General features: G+C 39.5%; 1 protein-coding gene across 1 annotated transcript in view; it reads right to left on the bottom strand.

Moving 5' to 3' along the window:
* Eif4e (eukaryotic translation initiation factor 4E) overlaps nucleotides 1-24,279 on the bottom strand; it is a 33,710-nt gene that overhangs the window by 8,641 nt on the left and 790 nt on the right. Inside the window, exons 2-3 of the mRNA XM_055628227.1 lie at nucleotides 5,093-5,199; nucleotides 673-768 (exon numbers count right to left, since the gene is read on the bottom strand). Of these exons, the coding sequence (XP_055484202.1) occupies nucleotides 673-768; nucleotides 5,093-5,199 (203 nt within the window). The remainder of the gene's footprint in view (nucleotides 1-672; nucleotides 769-5,092; nucleotides 5,200-24,279) is intronic.

The following is a 24,279-nucleotide window of genomic DNA, read 5'->3' as shown; positions in this document are numbered from 1 at the left end:
AAAAAAAAAAAAAAAAAAAAAAAATTTCAATTACTTTCACAAATTGCAATAAAAATCAATGAACTAACATCAAAGATACCATTATTCTCCTGACATTCCTCTGAATTTTAACCACTTCAGCTTTTGATATCCTGAGCAGGGGAATTCCAAAGATTGTACTAAAAACCGTTTGCAGAAATGGGAATATTTAATACTCTGACTTCTCTCTACTGGGGCACCTCACCCTATCTCCTTTCTCACTCCTATGCTCTCCCACTGTCTGTCTCTCTGCCCTCACGACTCAATAAACCTCTTTGTACCACACACACACACACACAGAGAGAGAGAGAGAGAGAGAGAGAGAGAGAGAGAGAGAAAATGGGAATGTTTATTTTATTAAGGCTCTCCAGTACCCAGTTATGTCACAAATCTATCTAGGTGACTACACAGGGAAAGAGTTCCAAAAAAGTCATCAAAAATTCTAGGACAATAAAAGAGGATTATCATAGGAAGATGAGGCATAGAGGATAATCAAAACTAAAGGCTGACTATAATAAACCTGTTTCTTTTTTTGCTGTTTGTATATACTAAGCAATGTAAAGTAAAGCATAATCACCAATTCAAACATTTGTGAAGAGGAAAAAATATATACAAATTAAAAATGTATAAATATTTTAAAATAAAGTTACTTACGCCCAAAAGTCTTCAACAGTATCAAACTTAGAGATCAATCGAAGGTTTGCTTGCCAAGTTTTGCTTTTATCATTTTTAAAAAACCAGAGTGCCCACCTAAAAATAAAAAGCCAGCATATAAAAATAGCTATTTAGCCATATTCATAGCAGAATTATTTACCATTCAAAAAGTAGTTGTGTTCAAGAGCAGGAAAGTGATGTAAAACGTAGTACTGACATACAATGAAAAATCAGACTTGAAGAAAAAATTGTCCTCAGTATAACAAGGACGAAGTCTAGGAAAGAACACGGGGCTATATGACCCCTCCTCCCCATCTATGGTTCTACTGACATGAGGTACTCAAGGTAGTCAGATTTGGAAAGGTCAAAAGTGGTGCCAGGATTGGACAAAGTGGTGCTGACAACCCGTTTAATAAACTACTTTTTGTTTAAAAGACAAAACTAGTACCAAGGAAATAACACAGGAGGAAAAAGCACTTTGCAGTGGGAGCCTGGTGACTTTGAGTTTGGACAACTGGAACCCATGTAAAAGAGCCAGCTTTGGTTTGCCCTGTGACCTGGTATTTGTGCTGTGGGACAGAAAAACCTCCACATATTTACACACTTCTACACAAAGGATGTAGTCCTAATATACAGTTTATAGAACTTTTATATACTATAGTTTCCGACTGAAATGCAATAGTCAGCTCTTGGTGTCCTTAGGTTTTGCATCCTCAAGTTTTACAACCTCAGAAAATATTTTGGGGAAGCACTTGCACCTGTTCTGAGCAGGATTCTTCCCTGTATGATACAACCACTCAGAGCGTTGTTTATACTGTGTGAAGTAGTAGTTCTACAAAACTATAATCTCAGCTGTGATGTGGTGGCTCAAACCTGAGATTCCAAAACTCTGGGCTGCGGGAGAAAGGGAAGCCTGGGCTAAGCTACTGAGTGCCAAGTCATGTTGGGCTACAGTATAAGCATCTTTCTCACTAGATTCCTGTTTATGTGTCCTTTACTTTTTCTACATATGAAACATGTCCCCTGTTTCACAAAATACAGAGCTTAGATAACTATTTGAAATGGTGATATAAATGAGCCATTTTTCCAGTTTCACTTGAAAAACTGATAAACTACATAAATTTTGGGGAAGGGGGAAGCCTATTACTTAAAATTTTAAGTATTCAGGATAAAAACTATAATTATAGAAAGCTTGCAATTGTTGCAGTAAACCTGACAACCTGCACAAAACATTATTTCAGAGATGTTATTTTTGATGCTCTAAATGAAATCTGTCAACATTTCTAAGATCTGCATAATTATCTGGATACTCTCAAAGCAACCAATAAATCATACTACAAGAACCACATACAAGTAAAAGGCCTGTTCCAAGTGTAAGAAAGGCCAATGGATTCTAATGCTGTGTTTTGGCATGACTATATGAATATAGTTAAGCAACACATAAATCCTTAGTACTATTTTAGGAGTTTTAAGAAACCTGGGTGGCACATACCTTTGACCCCAGCACTTGGAAGGCAGAGGCAGGTGTTTCTCTGTGAATTGGAGGCCAGCCTGATCTACAAAGTGAGTTCCAGGACATCTAGGGCTACACAGAAAAACCCTGTCTCAAGAAAACAACAAAAACAAAGAATTTAAGAGGAGGGGCTGGAGATCTAGACAGCTCAGAGTTAACAGCCCCTGCAGAGGAAGAACTACAGTTGGGGCCCAGCACACATGTGGCAGTGCCCACCAGTGTGTTTAACTCCAATTCCAAGGGTTTTAAACCTTATGGCCACCATGCTCATGGTACACCTGGCAGCAACACACTGTATACATAAAGTAAAAAGGGGTCACAGATCAAACATTTGAGAAATTATTAAAACAGAATGATATAATCATTACAAGATTTTATTTTAAAAAATTACCACACGGTAAAGTTGTTCTAAGATTCACAGGAAATCCAGAAGCCATGGGGAAAGTGATATTTGCCTACATAAATATTACAATCCTTTCAAATCCAATCCTATATAATTCCAGAGAGCCTGATAAATGTAAAATGGAACTTCATTTACTGATGTAACATCACTAGTATCCAAATGGCTGGATGTCAACTTGAATCCCCAAAGAAAAAGATAGAGGTAAAACACAAAATGGACTGTCCTCAGAAAAAAAGCGCCAGTGATCAAAAGAATATGAAAATGTTTTTCAACTTAAAAGAAATGCATACTTAGGAAGAAAATCTATTTTTCAATTCAGACTGGTATTATCTGGCCAGCAATAATTTATGTGCACATGGGCAGACAAAAGCTCTGGGACAATACACATCAACTTTAACCAAGGGGAGACAAGGCAAAACAGTCCTTGAGAAAGCAAAACATGTCGACTTATACACTGTCCCCAATAGATCTTGTAATTGTTAGGGGTAGATCAATAATGATTCAAGTACCAAAACTCAACTATAAAGTACTATAGTACTTACTATAGTATTTTCCCAAATGGGGTACACTTTATAAAAAGATTAGAATTTATGGAGAAATTGAAATCTCTTAAGAGATCTCATGAGGACTGAGTTCATACTTTCCCATAATCTCACATTTCTTTTGAGTAATAAAAGTGTGCTGGATTACTTCCCTCTATAATGACAGTAAAACTAATAATTGTGTTCAAACAACTAAAAGTTAGAGTTAGACCATGAAGGCTAGAAGGTGGGATTGGATCCCTTGAAACCAAAGTTACTAGCAGTTTGTGAGCCACCATGTGGGTGCTGTGGAGCAAACCCAGGTATTCTGCAACAACAGCCAGTGCTTGTAAACACTGAGCTCCAACCCGCAGAATCAGGATTCATGAAATACCATGAAAGGGCAAAAACAAACTTAAGGATTCTGGGGCTATGCTGTCACTTTGAATTATATGAAACTTATGTTGAACCCTTTTATTTATTGGTCTGTTTTTATAAAAATGAGGGCCGACCCCAGGGACTTGCACTTGAGGCAAAAGCTCCACTGTTGAGCCACACACCCAGTTCTCAACTATTTTACTCAGTTCTTTTTTTTTTATATTAATTATTTGTTTATATGTTTTTTTTTTTTTTTTTGGAACAGCTTCTCATTATGTAGTGTTGAGACAATATCTTGTTGTCTGTATGGAAACTTTATCTGTCAATAATAAATCTGATGGCCTATGTCTGAGGCAGGAAATAGAAGGTGGGATGCCTAGCTATATGGCCTGGGTTTTGTAAAATATGATTTTGAGTCTCATGAGTCCCATGCAACAGCGTAGCCCTCCCTGGCCTGGGACTTGCTTTATAGACTGGGAAGGCCTTGTATTGGTGTTTTGCCTGGATGTATGTCCATGTGAGAGTGTCATAGCCCCTGAAACCAGAGTTACAGACAGTTTTAGGCTGCCATGTAGGTGTTGGGAATTGAAATCGAGTCCTCTGAAAGAACAGCCAATGTTCTTAACCACTGAGCCATCTCTCCAGGACCCCGCCCTCCATTTTACTTGTAAGACTCTTTATTAAGGAAAGATCACTCAGGGACAGTATGACAATCTTCACTATCATATGAATTTAATTATGTTCCTCAGGGAAACAATGAACCAGTCTTTCCTATGAAACAACTGTATCAGCTACATTTTTATTAACATTTTAGTGTGTCTACAATATAACGAAGGACAAAAATATGACAATACATTATAAATAGGCCTGCAGGCTTTCAAGAAAACTCAGGAATATATATATATATATATATATAAAAACCAAAAAGAAACTAGACCCTCAGAAGTCAGTTCCGGTTTACTTTTCTCCAGGTTCACATATATTTCCAGCTTCCATTTTCTTTCCACAATCAGTTTTCAATGAAGTAAAAGTAATTTTCATTACATATTCTGAAAAAATAGTAAAGCCAGAAACAGACTAGACTGGGACATAAGGGTGAAGCTAGAGAAAACCTTATAATGAACTACCTGTTACACTTTTGAATATGAAAACTTAACTTCTCAGCTCCTCTCTTCTCCTAATCTGCCTCAATGCAACCAACCTCTTCTGGCCTTCAAATACCCCTTTCTCTACTATCTCAGTCTGACTTCATTGCCCAGCTCATTCTTGCTTTCTATATGTCCTCTACTCTTTTCAAATGCTCCAACCTCTCATTCCTTCACCTACACTATACTAAAACCTTCGCTGAAGTCAACAGTTATTTTAATTGTCCAACCCAATGGAGAATGTGAAACTTGAGTAAGCCATGTTCCTGGTTCCCACAGCCCCACTCTGTCCTGTGTTTATAACTATATCCTTCAGAGGCACTCCTTAACAAATGTCCTCTGTGGGCTGATATCTGGGCATACCTAAAACCAGTCATGCCTAACTTTTCTCTTTAAACCTATCTTGTTCACCACATCCTTATTATCTAAGTCAGAAAAAACTTGATTCAGACAGCTTTACCTGTTCTGTAGAGGGTGTTTAATATAGTGCTCTGGGTTAGCAACCTCCTGATTAGATTCTGTTTTCTCCTCTTCGGCAGGTGGGGGATTAGTGGTAGGGGTGGTTTCCTAGTGGAAAATAATATAAAGTAGGATTTTAAGTTTTTTAATATAACCATGATGGAAATACCACAAACAAATCTGATCAAATGAAAGTAGTTGATGTAGTAAGATAGACTACAGCAACCTCTAGGAGAACCATTTCCTCACTGCAAGAGTTTCTCAAATTTAAAAGTGACTTTTATAAAATGTACATCACCTACACATTTTTATATCATCAAAGATTATGCATAAAATTTAATGATCAACTTTCTTAACTTATGTTAAAAGGGTTGAAGACATAGATCAACGGTACAACATATGTATAGCACGCATGGAGCTGTGTTTTCAAGTCCCAGGTCCACAGAAAAATAAAGCACTCTGTTACTGAGGGAGAGGGAGAGAGGCTTAAAGCTCTATCTTGGCAAGCATAACAACTACATGGAAATGATGAAAATCAATAAAAAAGCAGTTTTCAAAGTGATCAAACCATCAATACAGAGGTCCTTAATAACTTCATGTCAGCATCATTACCTGAAAGAACAGCTCTTTGGAACAGTCAACAGTCAATAATGAAAGAAGGTGGACAATGACTTGGATTTTGTTCTTCTTTTAGGCAAGGCATAATTAACACTGTCACCTACACTACGAAAAAGGAGCCTGGGAATCCTTTAGAGTATTTAGCACTTTGCCCCTTGCTGTTTCCTCAGCCTGCTATAAACTGATCTTAACAAACAGCCAAAGAAAGGCATTAGAAGCTAAGACAAATGTTAGAACACATATGCATATTGTGTAAGTAATATTTGGTTAACAGATTTAAAAAAAACCTTTAAAAAGATTTATTGTTTCACGTATGAATGCAATGCTTACCAGAGGACAAGAACAGGCTGTTACTGTCAGCCAAGTGAGTGCTGGGAACTGAACCAGGGTTCTCTGCAAGAGCAGCAGCCAGTGCTTTTAACTGTTCAGCTATCTCTCAGCTTCCATTTCTAATATTTTTATTTAATTTAAATATCTTCAGCGCCAGTCATCAAACCCAAGACCTTGTGTGTGTAAAACACTTGCATTATACTCTCAAACCAACTAACTGCTTTATGAAAAGACATGTATGCTCTAAAAGACCTCAAACTAGAAACAACACTAAATTTAAAGAATACCTTTTTTTTTTTTTAATCAGCCTTCAACATGTACAGAGACTTTATTCTCTGAGTTCATAAAAATTATTCCGGGCCAGATACTACTAACCCAAACCTGATGCCCTGAGTTCTATCATTGGAATCCACACAAAAAGCCAGATATGGTGGCAAGCATCTTTTGAGTCTAGTATTTCTATGAGATGAGAAACAAGAGACAGACACAGAAGGACCACCCAAAAGCTTGTGAGGCCAGCTAGCTTTGCGTATGAGATAGACAGGGGTGGGCACACACAAAATAAAAAAATAAACACCATTTTAAAAATAGGTAAAAAAAGGCCAGTCAGATAGCTTGGCAGGTAAAGGTGTTTGCTACCAAGTCTGTCAACCCGAGTATCTACATGGTAGAACCCACAACTGGCTCCTGCAAGCTTTCTTGACATCCACATTTCACACACACACATACAAAGAAATAAACAAAAAAAATACATAGAGAAATCACTCAGCATCAACTATGTATAATTTTGCTTACAACTGAACTACCAGTGGCCATGGTACTTAACCACAAATTATGAATTTAGTAACGGAGTAAATTTAAGTATTTATGTAGAATAATGAAGGCTCTAAAATTTACATGTATTCAACTCCTTAACAAACAAAACCAATCATTCTTATCAGTTTTTCATTAGCCAACTGAAGTCTTCAAACAGACCATAATTACTGAACACCATTTCCTCCCAGACTAGCGTAAATAAACAAGGCTGTTCAGACAAACAGTGGGAATTTCACTGGATTACGAAAAGGGGAATAGTGGCCTGTGGACCTTGTATAACAGTGTACACAACAAAACGAGTGGCAGAAAAGTGACCCACAAAAAGCTATGTCCAGATCCTTGGTTCTACAGTGACTCTTAAGAGTGGCATGTTCATAGCGTGACTCTGGGCAGGCTACCAGAGAACGGTCAAAGCATCAGAGACTCAGTGTTAGGGAAATTGAATCCATACAACCAGAAGGTCTTTCAGCTTTCAGATAAAACCAGAGGAAACGTGTATCCTATGTATAAAAATCATGGCATTATGAACAAGGTTTTAGTGTTAAGAAATACTAAAAACGAATGTTGGTGTAAAGACATTTATCTATAGACTAACTGCCTCCAAAAATAAAACTGTGCTCTTCAGACAGGATAACAATCTTGAGCCTCTGTGTTAAGCTCAACTATCAACTGATCAATTAAATATTACATGGTAAAAAAATTTTAAGTGACTAACAGTCAAGAGATTGTAAGTCTAAAGAAAATTCAGATAACAGCAAAGACTTAACTACAATTAGCACTGAGATAAAGTTATCTAATTTAAAGTTTTTAGACTTATTTTATATGTATGAGTGTTTTACCTACACGTATGTATGTGCAGTCTATGTGTGCAACAGCAACAGAAGCTAGAAGGTATCAGATCCCCTAGAACTAGAATTACAGGTGGTAGTGTGGGTGCTCTAAACCAAAGCAAGGTATTCCAGAAGAGCAGCCAATGCTCATGACAGAACCATCTTTCCAGCCCTTAATTTTATTTTTTTGAGACAGGGTCTTACTATGCAGCCCAGGCTGGGATGGCAGGAGATCTGCCTACTTCTGCACCCTGAGTGTTGGGTTTAAAATCATATACCACAACATGCAGCTAAATACAAACTTATTTTTAAGGTTGCTTCCTACACACAGCAGATGGTAGAACTACATTACATTTATAATGTTTAAAAACAAACTTCTTAAAATGGGTATGGTGGCTCACAGCTGTAATTGAAAGATGTGGGAGGCTAAAGCAAGACTCAATGTTTCAAGCTGGCCTAAACTGCCTAGCCATTCTGAGATCAGTCTGTGCAATTCTGTGAAACCCTGCCTCAAATACAAATGTAGCCAAGGCTGCAGAGATGGCTCAGTAGTAAAGAGCACTGCTCTGGCTGTTCTTCTAGAGGGCCCGGATTCAATCCCAGCACCTCCTTGGCAGCTCACAACCATCTGTAACTCCAGTTCCAGGGGATCCAACACCCTCACAAAGAAACACATACAGGCAAAACAACAATGCACACAAAATTTAAAAAGTTAATCATAAAAAAAGTTTTTTTTTGTTTTTTTTTTAAGTGGAGTATATGTTACAGGGCTGAAGAGATGGCTCCGTGGTTAACAGCATTGGCTGCTCTTCCCAAAGACCTGGGCTCAATTCCTAGCACCCATATGACTCACAACTGTCTGTACCTCCAGTTCTAGGGGACGCAACATCCTCACCCAGACACATGCAGGTAAAACACCCAATGCACATAAAATTAAAAAAAAAAAAAAATGAAAGCGAACTTAATAGAGGGCTTCTCTCAAAATAATCTAACACATTTTTAACCTAACAGACAGCCAGTCCTTGAAAGGCCACAGTGTATTTATACAAGTTCATTTCACCAAGGGCAGACTTTAACAAAGAGTAAAACCATAGGATGGTGCTGTGTTTATCCAGAAGACCATAACCAAAGTACCTGAAAGTGGGGGTGGCTTATGAAACTGAAGAGTTTGGACCATGTGCTGCAGAGACTACAAAGGCCTCAGATGTAAAAGTACACCTCATTGTGTAGCAGTGGATGCCACTAACTACCAGGTCAAAGAGATTAAATACTCACGGCAAGTAAGGGAAGAGAAAAATACAAGTCAATTAAAGTGCAAAAGAGTAAACTTAGTTTTAGATCAGCTGAGTTTTTATGGGTCAAATAAAAGGTTCAGTATTGTGTTTTAGGGATCTCAGGCTTAGTAAGCTGCAGTAGCAACAATGGAAAGTTGAAAAGGAAGGAAAGAGCCAAGCAAGAGAAAGACAAATGTGAGAAACTAAGCCTTTCAATATTCTGTAAAAACTAGCACATCAACAAGCTAATATGACCAATGTGTCACAGTCCTAATATTATATGTCTAAGTGTTTCCTGAGTCTACCCCATGTTTGTGCTGTTTTCTCTAAAACATGCGATGCAATTTTAAATTCTTCTGACTTTGATCACATCAATTTTATGTCAGTACCCCAAATCCTGGTATGCTTAAAACCTGGTACGTAAGGTTTTAAATATTCAAATCTGTCATCAAAGTGCAATGCAAAAATCCATTTAAATAATCTCTTCTGGAAATGAATATTAGCCCTCAAAGCCACTTCTTTGTGTCTACTATCTTCACACCACAAATAACTGGTCCTTTCTCTTTCATTTTAGGAAAGATCACCAAACTCCTCATCTTCATTTGAAATGTATAAAATCCCTCAGATTAGGACATGGCTCTCCTGATACTAACACAAATTTGAATCCGTAACAAGTATGACCCACACACTATACTGCTGGTCTATGTATTTGTGATGGTCTACAGGGAAGTTAAGCTACTGACATGTAAAATAAACATTTGGGAGGGAACATTCACAGTACTTGAGTAATTATCTATCTATTGAAATCAATTACATGCATTTTTCACAGTATGTATCATTTTTACAAGCAGTACAACCTTTTTTTGGAGGCAAGGTCTCTTGTAGCCTAAGGTGGCCCCCAAAACACTAGGTAGTAGAGCAAAGATGAGCTTCAATTCCTGATCCTCCAGCCTCTACCATACAAGTGCCAGGTTAACATGTGCTGGACCAAGTCTGACTTCGATCAGCTACACAGGTTTTTCACTACTATGTGGGATACACTGGGCTCATTTCCTATCTATAGCTATGTTATCCACACTGAAGCCCCAGCTCTGCCATTCATGTTGGGTAATTTTGGGTTTGTAACATTTTTCCTGTGCCTCATTTTCCTCATCAGAAAATGGGCATTGCAGCACTTATCTGAGAGGATTCAGTGCTGTTGAGTAGATGAATCAATAGATGAAAAGCTTCTTTCAATGTCAATCCACAATGACTATGTATGTTCTACCAGGGAGTAAAAGTATAGGAATTTCTATTATGGACCTTGCATTCCCCACAATTACAAACTTTAACCCTTTAAAACATAAATTTATATTTTAAATTACATTATATGTACACATGTGGATTATATGCACATGAAGGCAGGTACCTAACAAAGTCAAAGACACTGGATCCCTCCTGGAACTGGTGTTTCAAATGGTACCAATGTGGATGCTGGGAACTGAACTCAAGTACCCTGGAGGAACAGTTCAGGCCCTTAACCACAAACCCATCTTTCTAGCCCCTTCTCCCCTTCTTTTACATTAAAAAAGAAAGGAAGAAAGGAAGGGAGGGAGGGAGGGAGGGAAAAGAAACAAAAAGTAACTGCAGTTTCAGGGCTTTCCATTCAGATACTTCCATTCTGTAAGTATGTGAAGCATACTGCATGAATGAAGAGTATTCCGGGTATGTTATGATTTTGAAAATTAATACTGCTCGCTTCTCTTCTCTGCATCACATCTACTTAATATTTTGGGTAGCCAGCCAGTACAAGGAATCACTTTAACACCCCCCCACACACACACACACAGCAGCGAGATCCAACATTGTGAAGCCACTCTTCTGTGACACTCCTACTCTTTTCTGTCCTGAAGCTTTAATACCTTTGGCCTCATTTTTGTATTGTTTGCCTCGATAAATTATAATATGGAGCTGATCACTTATTAATTGGAAATATAATGGGTACTGAAGTCACGCACTAAGTTAAAGCTCAAAAGAGCTAGAGAAAGAAATACACTTGTAGGTGTGACTCACCTATCACCTGTGCTTTCAAGCAATGATTCAAAGAACAGCTTTCATGTCCCAGCCTCTGCCTTAACTACTAGTTTTCCCTCTGATAACAAATGCAATCCCAGATCTACTAATTTCTGATGGACTAGGAAGAACTTCTACAAACTGGTGTGTGTGTAGGAGTCTATACTGAATCTAGTTTCAGTCCCTATTTGACAACTCCTTCAAATTTTAATTAGGAGGGTGAAACTTCTTTAGAGCAGGGATTTAGGTGACTAAGACTCCCTGTAAGTATTAATTTCTTTAATTGCAAAATAAAGAGAGATTTTAGTAATACTCCAACAGTCTGGCAGGCAAGTGAGGGACAGCTGACAACTACAATTAATCATCAGTAGTTTCAGGTGCTATGAATTTGGGAAAGCCAGCAGATGAGAGTAAATGAGGCATATCCAATAAGATTTCCAAACTCCGGGGTGGTCTGGCTAGTCCTTTCAATTCTGCCATAAAGAAAAATAAATTTAAACTAGAGCTGAATTATTAGCACTCATTTTCAGTAACTTATCACAGGAGAAGTGGCTGAACCTGTGCAGACCATGCTCTCTAAATTACAACCAACAGCTTCTGTCTACTCTCAATTCTTGCATCAGCCCTTCCCAGCAAAAAAACACGGACACGCTAAGTGTGCATACATGAAAAACAAAACAAAACAAAAAAAAAACTTCGGGCTGGTGACTGATTTGGAAATAACTACCCACATAATCATCACACTCAAATGACTCTAATGCCAACACTTCCCTTCCTGAGGAAACTGAGGAGATAAGCAAGTTCAATACCACTATAGTAACTAATGGACAAAGCATGACTGGTAACCTGGCTGCAGTGTCCCTGCATTCCCCCTTGCTTCAAATGCCATATTAAAAAAGAAACACTACTACAGCAAACAGAGCTGCACAGCTAAGTCACAAACTCAACATTCCAACATGGTGAAGGCCCTATATCAAACAAAGAATAAGGTGAAAACCAGAGAAAAGACACTTTATGATTCTGAAAATGAGAACTTCACTTCTCATGAAAACTATGGGTTTTCACTTTTTGTTGTTGCTTCTTGTTTGAGACAGGGCCTCACTGTGACAACCCACCTCAGCCTCTGGAATGCTGGAATTACAAGTATGAGCCAACATGATCAGCACCCTGAAAATTTTTACCTCATTAGTGTTAAGTAGTTACTGTCAGGCAATGTGCTATCTCTGTGTGCATTATCCCTATATATTTAAAGTTCACAATGTTGAAGAGATGGCTCAGCAATGAAGTGCACTTGGCTATCTTCCAAAGGACTGAAGTTTGGTACCCAGCACCCCTGTGGGGTGTTCATAACAACCTGTAATTCCATCTTCAGAGGATCCACTCTCTTCTGGTCTCTGCACTCACGTTCACATCCCTAGACTGACACTGACACACACACACACACACACACACACACACACACACACACACACTTACTTATTAAAACTATAGCACAAAGCAATCAGAATACACTAGTATGAAAGAGCAGAAAGAGACAAGAATGCAGATGGACAAGTGGAAACTGGATCAATGCATCAAGCTGACAACACCTTAAGAACCGCAGTAAAGAGGGATAAACTCAAGGAAAATTGATTAAAGAAGCTAGATACCTCAATTCCCTCTGCTACCTCAAGCTACTGAAACTGCTGTCCGGAGTTCAAAAAATATTCTTAGAAGAAACAAGAAAAAAAAAAGTGTTGTGTTCTCTCCTCCCCATCACACTCTACACACACACACACACAAAATTTTTATTTCACATGCACATAAAACAATTACAGGGAAGCTATAAGAAAAAAAAAAAAAAACATTCAGTTTGGTGGTGGTGGCAGTGTACACATTTAATCCCAGCACTCCAGAAGGAGAGGCAAGAGGATCTCTGAGTTCGAGGCCAGCCAAGTCTACAGAACAAGTTCCAGGGCAGCCAGTACTACACAGAGAAACCCTGTCTTGAAAAACAAAAAGAAAGAAAAGAACATTCAAAAGACAAAAAAAAAAAAAAAAAAAGAGGAGCTAAAATTAAGATCTAAATTGGGTGTGGTGTCACAGGCAGGCAGAACTCTGTGAGTTTGAGGCAACCTTGGTCACAAATCGAGTCCAGGACAGCCAAGGCTACACAGAAAAACCCTATCTCAAAACAAATAATAAATAAATAATCTAAGAGACTATGTAGGAAATACATGAACTCCCCCCCCCCAAAAAAAAATTAGCCTAAGCAATCCAAACTCTAAAGAAAATAAGAGGGAAAAAAATAATGTATGAATACTAATAAGACTTGTCAGAAGTGACGGTTTGAACTGTCATATTAAAAAATCCCAGCCTTCCCCCAGCAGCTTGGAGGCAGCCAAAGTGTAACTTTCTTTAGCTGCCCCGAATCTCTCAGCTTATCAGATTCCAGCCACCTCTACCATGCCATCCAGGTAAAGCAAGCAAAGTCCTGTTTCTGAAGTACACTGGTGGTGAAGTTGGTCTGTTCTGCCCCCTGGATCTGTATCCAAAACAAAGTAAATTAAAACACAAGTTTGTGGTGTCAAGGCAAGAAACAGTTAAGAACACCACTGACCAAGATAAAGGGCATAGTCTTTATCAAACTTTAGTCAAACCACCACGTAGAAGAGTAACTCTTCATAAGAAAGTTATCCCAGAGAACTTTCTGAAGCCACTACAAAGTCTGCCACGGCAATGTTGCTGGCTACTACCAACAGTAGTATAATAGAACAGTCAATTAGTTTAAAAATTACAAGGGAAAATACCAGTATTTGGCAACCATAAACAAATGGAATTATAATTTTTTTTTTAAGGTTTAGGAGACACCAGCACAACGGATGAAAAGACCCTATTAGGGACAAGCTGAAAATAAGCCATTGGAGTAACTGAATGAAGACTTATGAACTGCTACAACAGAATGGCTTCAAGTCTCTCAAGAAATGTCAAACTGCAGGCATAATACTGCTTGGTTACAAAGGTCTCAAAAACCACTTAATTTCCACCACTTATTTACTCACGTATTCTCTAATAGTTCACCCCCACTGCCCTCTCTTATCTCCCACTACCATTGAACAAACTGTTCTTCCCAAGTTTCCCTCCATTTTTTGTGTAATGTTTCGTGACCCACCGAGTTTAATTTAAATCGTTTTCATGACCATGGGCACAGGGGTTAATTGCTGGAGTGCAGGAAATCTCAGTGGCTACACCACTGAAGAAAATGACTCCCACCTCCCCCAGCTCATGTACTTTTTCTTAAAACAAAACAAAACAAAACAAAAGAACAATGGAGATGCTGATCTACAATGGGGCATAGCAGAGAGACTGGTGCAACTCACAGTCAGAAGGAAGGGAACCAAGAACACAGTGCATTAGTTAACAGAAAGAAGCATGTGATTTAGGTGAAAGTGACAAGAACGTGATATAACGCTAACATGCCCATTACACAGTAACCTTATCTAATAAGCACAAACTACCAGTTCAATGGCAGAGCACTTGCTTAGCACCTGAAAAGCCCTGGGTTCAGGTAACAGCAGGGTGAAATTATAAAAATAAAACTCAAACACACAAACTTTGTGGTCTCCCTGGCCCAGATCCTAGTTTATACATTACTCGTATTGACCACATCAATGAAGCTTTTCTTTCTGTCCATCTGGCCTGCACATTTAGACTAAAACAACACGGCTCTAATGTAATTTTAAAACAAGGTAAGTACGAAGGCCCACTCCTACAGACTACTCTCTATTACTGAAGACTCTCTATCTGGCCCATAAGACAAATAGTAGGTTCTTAGCTCCTCAGGATATGCTCCCATTTTTACCTACTGGTTTCTCCAGGAGGACCTAAGCTACAAATTCCACAAGCCGAAGTCAAACTACAAGCTCAACTATACTCAAATTATTCTTTTTCCCACAACTTCTACCCAACAATAGCAGCAGCATCTTTTCTTAGACACCATGTAGGTTAAGAGCCCCCTGCCCAAAGCTAGACAATAAGTCATGCCCAGTGTTATAGGCCTATAATTCCAGAGCTGAAAAATGATGTCAAATCCAAGTCCTGCCTAGGCTAAAGAGAAAGTTCAAGGCCAGCCTGAGGCATCGCAGATCCTGTTTCAAAATAAAAACCGAACTTAGTGGTAGACCACTTGCCTATTCAACAAGTTCCCTAGATTCAATCTCCATTTCATTAGTATTAGTAAAAGCAGAAAGACACGTAATACGGACGTTACCATTAAAAAAAATAATAAGAGGAGCTGGAGAGATGGCTCAGAGGAACACTGGCTGTTCTTCCAAAGGTTGAGTTCAACTCCTAGCCACAGAGTGAAAACTATCTGTAGTGAGATCTGGTGCCCTCTTTTGGCATGCAAGCACACGTGCAGGCAGGACACTGTATAAATAATAAACTATTTTTAAAAATAAGAGGCTGGACAGTGGTTGTGTACATCTTTAATCCTGGCACTTGGGAGGCAAAAGTAAGTTGATCTCTGAGTTTGAGGCCAGCCTGATCCACAAAGTGAATTCCTGTATAGCCAGGGTTATACAGAAAAACCCTGTCTCAAAACCCTACAAAGGAAAGGCATAATAAAATAGGGAGACAATGTCCAAACTAGACATCTTGATGAGCCATTGGCCAAAGGAATCCTACAGTCACCCCACCTCAACCCCAAACACCACAAGCTACTGCCAAGGCTACAGGTTACTCTCCACAACCAGATGGTACTCTATCACTGAAAACAACACTGAAGGTACTGCACAAAGTCTAGCTAAAAGCCTCAGCCCTACTGACTAGCATCAGTGTACTGGAAGGTATGTGTTCTCTGTGTGCTATCAGTACCTTACTTAACCCACACCAGAGAAGCTTCTTCTTGTGTAGATGACAATTAATAGAGACTTAAAAATGGACAATCTGCAGAGTCCTAAATGGGATGTCTTCATTAAAGGCTCAGGGATCTATGTGGAAGAGGCAGAAAGACTGTAAGAGCCAGAGGTGAAGACACTCCATACAAAGAATGTGGCAGCATGCAACTAGATACAGGTTCAAGCTCGACAGGGTCCCAGCACTGAGCAGAAGTGAACTTTGGCTCCTACCACTAACCAAGAAGCTATCTGCAATTGATACCCAATGGCAATGGCTTTCTCCAACTGAATGTTGGGGATATATATGTACACACATAGAAACACAACCTCAACTACACTCCAGCACAGGCCCCATACCCAGGAGCAGCTGGCCAACATAAAACAGTGGTATTTTTGTTTTGTTTTTTAATTTTTTGTTTTGTTTAGGTATCTTTGTTTTGATTTTCATTTTAGTGGGAGTTTTTTAAGAATCTGAGAGGAGGCAGAAGTGGAGAAAACATGATCAAAACATTGCATAAAAATTTTAATTAAAAAATAATAATCCAGTAAGAAAAAAAATGGGAACAATGGTCACAAGTCAGAATAGTAGGTTGGCAAAGAGTAAGACTTTAAGGCTGGAGAGATGGTTCAGGAGTTAGGAGCATTGGCTGCTCTTCCAGAGGACCCGGGTTCACTCCAGTACCACATTGTGGCTCACAACTACCTGTAAGTCCAGCTCCAGGGGATCCAATGCCTTTTTCTGGCCTCCTCTGGCACCCCCCCCCCAAACACACATACACATAAATGAAAATAAAATACATTAAAGGCTTTTCTTTGAAAAGCGTATCACAATGGAATAAAAATAGTTAATTTCCTTAGTTATGGGTACGTAGGTTCCAGCTTATTACTCTAAATCATATATGTACACCTGTATTACATAATTATGTATAAGCATATACATACACACAAACACACATATGCAATTTCCACTTTTTAATGTGCTTAAATGCTTTGCCTACACATCTGTATACTGCATGAGTGTCTGGTGCCTGTGGCGGCCAGAAGTTGGATCCCCTAGCATGAGTCACAACAGGGTTGTGAGCTGCCATTGTGGGTGCTTGGAACCAAACCTAGTTCTCTACAAAACAGCAAGAGCTCTTGAGCACCAACCCATCTCTCTGGCCCTTCATTTCCATTTTAAATGTTATACTTCCTAAAGAAGAGAGAGCTAAGTAATTGTAGGTCACAACCAATACAGTCCATTTGACTATTTTTAACTTTTCAATTTGATATTAAACACCTACTTTACATAAAACCTCATATATAGGAAGTTACTCATCATGGCAATGTTTGAAATCACTAATAGTTAGAAACAGTCTAAATGTTGATCAGAACAGAAGTAATTTAAAACTATATGTAATAAGTATGTAATAAATATATGTAATAAAACTTTCACAATAAGTACTATGCAAAAATGTCACATGCACATGGCTAGCTAACATTTATTAAAAATACTGTACTGGGGGCTGAAAGAGATGGCTCAGAGGTTAAAAGCCCTGGTTGCTCTTCCAGAGGTGCTGAGCTGAGCTCAATTCCCAGCAACCACATGGTGGCTCACAACCATCTATGATGAGATCTGGTGCCCTCTGCTGGCATGCTGGCAGAACACTGTATATATAATAAATTAAAAAAAAATCAATCTTAAAAACAAAAACACTGTACTGGATTGTAAGCATGCAAATCTCTACAGAAAAGAATGGATTAACTGGCTCAGTTTGATATTCCACTTTACAACGCTGTACGAAATCTGGAATTTTAACTGCTAATTTAAACATTAGCTCAGCGAACAATACTAATTTCAAACAACCTTGAATGAGTCTTTAAAATTTTTAAACAAAGGTAAGTGTCTTTAGGATAAATTTAAATAATTTCCTCAGCCAAATGGACATTTCCAATTATACTTTCAAAATTAAATCAAATACAAAACATAAACACACATAGTGGAGAAAACCAAGCCCTCTAACCTCTAACATGAGCTCCTTAACACACATATTCCCCTAAGTAAGTAAATGTAATAAAATATCACTAGAAACACAAGCAAATAAATGTCTAGATTCTACAAGATGTCTGGGGATAGCAAGAGATACTTTTCACAATAATAAAAGAAAGGCCAGGCAGGGCAGCACATGCCTTTATCTCAGCACTCAAGGGGTGGCTCAAGCAGGTGGATGTCTGAGTTCTGTGTCAGTCAGAGATACAGTGAGACCTTGTCTCAATGAAAGTAACAGGCCTGGCAGTGGTGCGGCAGGACTTTAATCCCAGCACTCCGGAATCAGAGGCAGAGTTTCAGGGCAGCCAGGGCTACCTAGAGAAAACTGTCATGAAAAAAGAAAACAAGTGGGTGGGGCTGCTTGCTGGAGTGGAGGACTGGGGTTCAATCCCAGCACCCAGGGGGTGGATCACAACCATCTAACTCCTAATTCCACCACCTTCCGATTTCCCACGTACACATAACATATATTCACACAGACACACACAAGTAATAAATAAAATAAAAACCAAAGTAATAATGATATGAAAAGACAGCACTTAGCCTGTAACAAATGTATTCAACATGTTTCACATTCACTCAATATAATACATGGGTAGAACCGACTTTTCCCCTGTACTAGACATTTTACAGCAATCTTATACAGCAATAATGGTATTTTTTCTTTAACTATGTGCATTTTATACAATGCATTTAAAAATAGAGATGGATTCTATCCACAACAATACAATGAGAAAAAAAAAATCTAGAGAATATAACCACAGTTCATCAGAATGCTAAAGGAATTTACTTGAATTTTGAACAATGAACATGGATTAGTAATTTTAAAAAATTATGAAAGCTAAATACCATTAGAGTTTAAAAGACAAAATGATAAAAATAGACTATACAAGTTCAAAAGAAAAATATATATCCATGGTATGTACCTGACTATATCTAATATATGCATTATATGTATAATTCATAAACCTATCATCTAAACCACATGGTATAGACTTGCAGAGGAATGATTTTATATTAACTTATTCATGTTTAATAATGACCTAAGTATCAACTTTATCCTTAATGTACAAGTTTTGCTGAAAAGTAGAGAGGTGAACATTTTAGTTTTGGCTGAATTTTGGTGGAGTTTCCCCCCCTTAACAGTCTATCAATAAAGCTTGAGACTTGGCTTTGGGGTGTGACTCCTAACTCAATTAGCACTACATAACCTTGGTAAGACAGAATAAAATTCACAAAAATATAAAGTCTCTACCTACTAAAATCCTAATCTGAACTATGAGAAAAATATGTACTTTTCACCTTTCTATTAAGAAATCAGGTACTCTTGCCTTCTGTGATTGAAATAAACATTGCAGTGGCACACTACTGATCCTTAAGAATTCATATGAAAATACTAATAATACATAGACAAGGCACTAAGGTCTGTCACTGAAAAGGCAAAGAAAGATTATAACAGCTAATTTCTATACAGTATGTTGCAGTAACAAGCTTTAATGTACGTTAATATTCATTATGGCTAAAGCTTTACCAAAATAACCACTTCATCCTGGCAAACCTCTCACTAAAATTACTTAGTCCACAAACAAGTAAATGCCAGTTTGTGGACTTTTTTTTTTTTTTTTTTAATTCACTGAAACTGTTTCCACTAGCACAATATCCTAAGAGGCAAACAAAAGGCATGAGAAGGGAAACCGTCACTTGCTGTCTTTGAAATACAAGTACTAAAACATGACCATTATACCATGAGCTGTCCATTTTGTGATTTTTGTTATCAACAAATTCAATAAACTTCAAACAGAAGACATTCAAGATAAAAAACCATTCCAAGGGCTGGAGAGATGGGCTCAGAAGTTAACAGCCGGCTGCTCTCCCAGAGGATTGAGGTTCAATTCCCAAAAACCACATGGTGGCTCATAACCATCTATAGTGAGACCTGGTGCCCTCTTCTGGCCTGCAGGCACACATGCAGACAGAACATTGTATACATAATAAGTAACTCTTTTTTAAAAATTCTGGAAATGTAAATGATTCTTGTCATTATTCCCTGAATAACACAGGGCAGATCTCTCTGTGGTGTTTGTGTTGTATCGGATAGCACAACACAAGTACACAGCAGGACGTGCAATTACAGCACTCCGTGAGGTCTTAGCTGTCTGCAGCGATTTTCTTAGAATTCTATGCTTTGATTCAACATGATCATACATGAGCACTGTCCACACAACTTTCAGTTCAGAGCTTCAGCAAAATCCTTTAAGTCTGTGTCAACTTCAAGCTCCTTTTCTGAAGTCACCCTGTATGCCCAGGAGATACACGGTGATGTGATGTTTACCAGCACATACTCTGGGATGTGGCTACCTTAAAGTCAGTCATTCTGATCCCTTGGTTTCCTCATCTGTTAGTAAGAACACCTCCACTAATCTAACAGAACTACATGAAATGAATATATACAGTACCTGCTACACTGGACACTGCTGAACTTCATACTCTTAACCTTCCACAATGGCTCGCAACCTTCCCAACGGTGCGACCCTTTAATACAGTTCCTCATGGTCTTAGGTGACCCCTGTGAAAGTTCCACCCTGTTCTAGAAATAGTGTTTCATGCAATTGTTATTTGCTCAGGACTTTCTGCTCAATACGGTACGGATTAAGCCAACCTGACTCATCTGACATTATTTCATCTAACTGTGATGTGTAAGCTGTACTTTTATATTTAATTTCTCTAAGTCAAATAGTTATACAGATTAAGAATATAAAGTGAAGTGAAATTTGGAATAAACACCTTGACAAAATTTGGTTTAATGGTAAACCAACATTTTAAAATGGGCTCCTCACTAAGAAAAAAATGTCATGTCTTCTTACCAATCAGTAGTTTCTCGTTGATAAATACCTTACATTCTGTAACTTTTAGTTCTTTTCCTGTTTTAAAGCTTTATTTTTTTATGTGTTTGAATGCATGCTAACGCCACATGCATTCCTGTTAAAATGGATGCCCTGGAACTGGGCTCAGTTATGAGCTGCCCTGAAGGAGCTGGGAATTTAACCGGGGTCCTCTAGAAGAGCAACCAGTGTTCACTGCCGAGCCATCTCTCTAGCTCCCTTTAAAGCTTTTTAAATGCATAGTTATTTACTTAGTTTTCTATGTGTGCGCTTGCCTTAGTGTGGACCTATAGGTCAGAGAACAACTTTGCACGATGAGGGTTCCAGGGCTCCAACTCAGGCCCTCAAGCCTGGCAGCAAGCACCTTCACTCCGAAACCATCTCACTGGACTTTTTTTTGTTGGATTTTATTCTGCTTTGAGACAAGGTCTTGACATGTAGGCCAGGCTGTGTTCAAATTCACAACTCTCTTGCTTCTACTTCCCAGTGCTCAGATTACAGGTGTGTACCACTACAGCTGGCTTCTCTGTATTTTTAAGTCTTCTTTTAAAAGCAGGTTTCTAAATATAAAGAAAGGAAATATCTGGACTAGGCGTGGCGGTGTACACCTGTAAATCCCAACACTGGGAAAGCAGGAACAACTCAACCCCCCCCCAACCTGAAGTTTTAGGTCAACCAGCCTAATGTAAACAAGTTCCAAGCTGGCCACTATGACACAAAAAAAAAAAAAAAAAAAAAGACAAGAAATTATAAAACTAATGAAAGCATTCTCTAAAGAGAAAAACAATTATCTAAAAACACACAAAAACAATGAGCCACTAGAAACCTAGAAACACTGTCTTGCTACAATTCCAAGCTTAACAGGAGAGTAGCCTTTGTCCACAGGTCCTGTAAAGCAATACACTTCCCTTAACGCTCCCTTTTGAACTTCTCCATTTATATCTGTGAGCCATTACTTACATAACTAAGCTCAAATTCTTAAAACCATGTAGTATTCAAACTGGAAATGACTGATTTTATACAAGTTCCACAAATCTGACAAATGCTTATAAAAGGTTATAACTGGGGGAGAAAAAAAATGCCTTCTTAATGCTGTAATCTTTTAATACAGCTTCTCATGTTGTGTTGATCCCCAATCATAAAGTTATTTCATCACTACTTCATAAATGTAATTTTGCTGTTATGAATCATAATGTAAATATCTGTATTTTTGGATGGTCTTAGGCAGCCCATTAAAGAGTCATTCCACCCCAGAAAGGTCGCGAAACGTACAGGTTGAGAGTCACTGGCCTTACTGCTTACAGTTAAGCACACTAGAAAAACAAAAACAAAGAAACTCACAATTGAAATATCAATGATCAAATAATATTTTTACAAGCTTCAACCCGGTACCTCAACTGCAGTACTAGCAGAATAAATTAGCCACTTAAAGCTGAAAAGGTGCTAGTGTAATTTAGAATGAGCTTAGTATGCACCAGGCCCTGAGCTGAAATCAAACACCAAAAACAAATGTTTGTTGCTTGAGACAGGGTTTCTCTGTGTAGCCGTGGCTGTCCTGGAACTCACTTTGTAGAACAGGCTGTCCTCAAACTCAGAGGTCTGCCTCTGCCTTCTGAGTGCTGGGATTAAGGGTGTCTGCAGCCACCACCCAGCTCCAAAAATAAATCATAGAAATACTAAAAAGAATACCTATGACTAGCTTAGACACAAGGGTATACTAACAGTAAAAAGGAAAAAGAACCACCTCAGTGCCATTTTGCATACGATCTTCCATTAGTTTCAATTCCAGTTTTAACCCTCACACATTTTAGGTTTCCAGGCTCCTCTTGTCCTTAGATTTAGACACACTGTCCACATCAACTGGGCCACCACTAAGGCATCCGTAAGAGCTTACAAGAAACAAAGTACAGCCACATTTTGCATAGCTCTACATTCTAAATATCGCTTGGTTCCCCTTCCAAACATATCAGCACCTCTAAGTACTGACTCAGAACAAAATCCAGTGACTCTATATCGGAGCTTTAATCCAAGACTTAAATGTAACTGAAATGTCATAGAACTGCTGTTTTATTGATTAAGTCCTTTTAGTTTTGCCCCTGTTATTACCTGTTGTAATATTTTCCTCTAGCACTGGTAGGGAAAGATGTAGGATTCAATCAGAAATAGACACCAGAACTTGTCAAAAGAATTTAAGTTAAATTTAAATGCTTCCCCCTCTTGGTAGGTCAGTTAATTTCACTAACAACATATGGGGCAGTTTTGCAAACATAGAAATTGCCAGAAAAACCGATGCCAGTAAAGAACAAGTGGATCACGACAAAAACAAACACACTGCCTTGAATTCCGACAGGATAAGGCCATTTTGCAAGCTAATCAAAATTCTTCAGTTTATAGGCGGTGGCAACGGTGGTCTGCAAATGTTTCTATGCCAAAGGTTTTTGGTTGCTAGTCTATGCCTTTATGCACCTGAGACTTTATCATACAGATTCGACATTCCTTAAAAAAACAAAACAAACAAACAAACAAAAAAACCCTGGATGTTTGACCAGTGAGCCAGATGCTGGCAAACCCAAACCATGAAACCATGACCAAAAAAAAAAAAAAAAAAAAGACCACCTCATGCCTACCGGGTAACTACCAATGTGCTTCTCTGTGAGCATCTTGCTTCAATTTTTAAAACAGCGCTTTCACTGAGAGGAAAAGAAGTGTGGTGTGGGAGGGGGGAAAAAGAGCGACGCTGGGGGGCCTAAGAGATGGTTCATTAAAAGCGCTCAGATTTCGATCCCCTGGACCACAAAGCCATCCTGTGATTTCCACACCCAAGCCCTGGCTCGCGCCGCCGCCTGCATGCCGATTTTCCTTTTCTTAATTTAAGCAAAGATCATCTTGAAAAGTTTCTGTCTCCGATCTTAGGGCTGGTTGGCTATCTTCCAGGCGATCACGTCGCGGAAGAGCAGGAGAACCTACAGAGCCGTCGGAGGCGTGCGCGCTTACGCCGGGAGGACGGACGGATGGATGAATGAATGGAAGCCCGGCGCGCGTGAAAGGCAGGTCTCCGGCCGGCCGCCCCGCGGCCGCGGTCTGTAGGCCTCGCTCCTCCCCCTTCCCTCCTCCATGACAGCCCAGTCCCGGCGTGGAGGGGCCCGGACAATGTGGTCCCCTTCTCGGCAGCCCCCTCCCCCGGGCCCGGGAGGTGCGCGGCCGGAGCCCGGGGCGTCCTCCCCGGCTCCCCGCTCGCCCTCTGGCCGCGCCCCGCCCGGCCCCGCGCGCCCACCGGCTCCGCCAGCCCACCCTCCTCCTCCCCGGCTCGAGAGCGGCCCGCGCGAGGACCCCGGCGGCGGGCGGGCGGCGGCGAGGCGCGGCGGCCCCGGGCTCCCTCCCGCTCCTCTCGGGCCGGCTCGCTGTCCGCCAGCGCCGCCGACCACGGTCGCCCGCTAGCAGCCCGCCCCGCGCCCCCGGCCCCCCGGGCCGATCCCCGCG

This window comes from Psammomys obesus, unplaced genomic scaffold, assembly GCF_907164565.1.
Source record: "Psammomys obesus unplaced genomic scaffold, mPsaObe1.curated_primary_1811, whole genome shotgun sequence".
NCBI classification, from domain to species: domain Eukaryota; kingdom Metazoa; phylum Chordata; class Mammalia; order Rodentia; family Muridae; genus Psammomys; species Psammomys obesus.
Note: the sequence above shows the minus strand (reverse complement) of the source record. Positions and strands in the feature narration are given on the sequence as shown.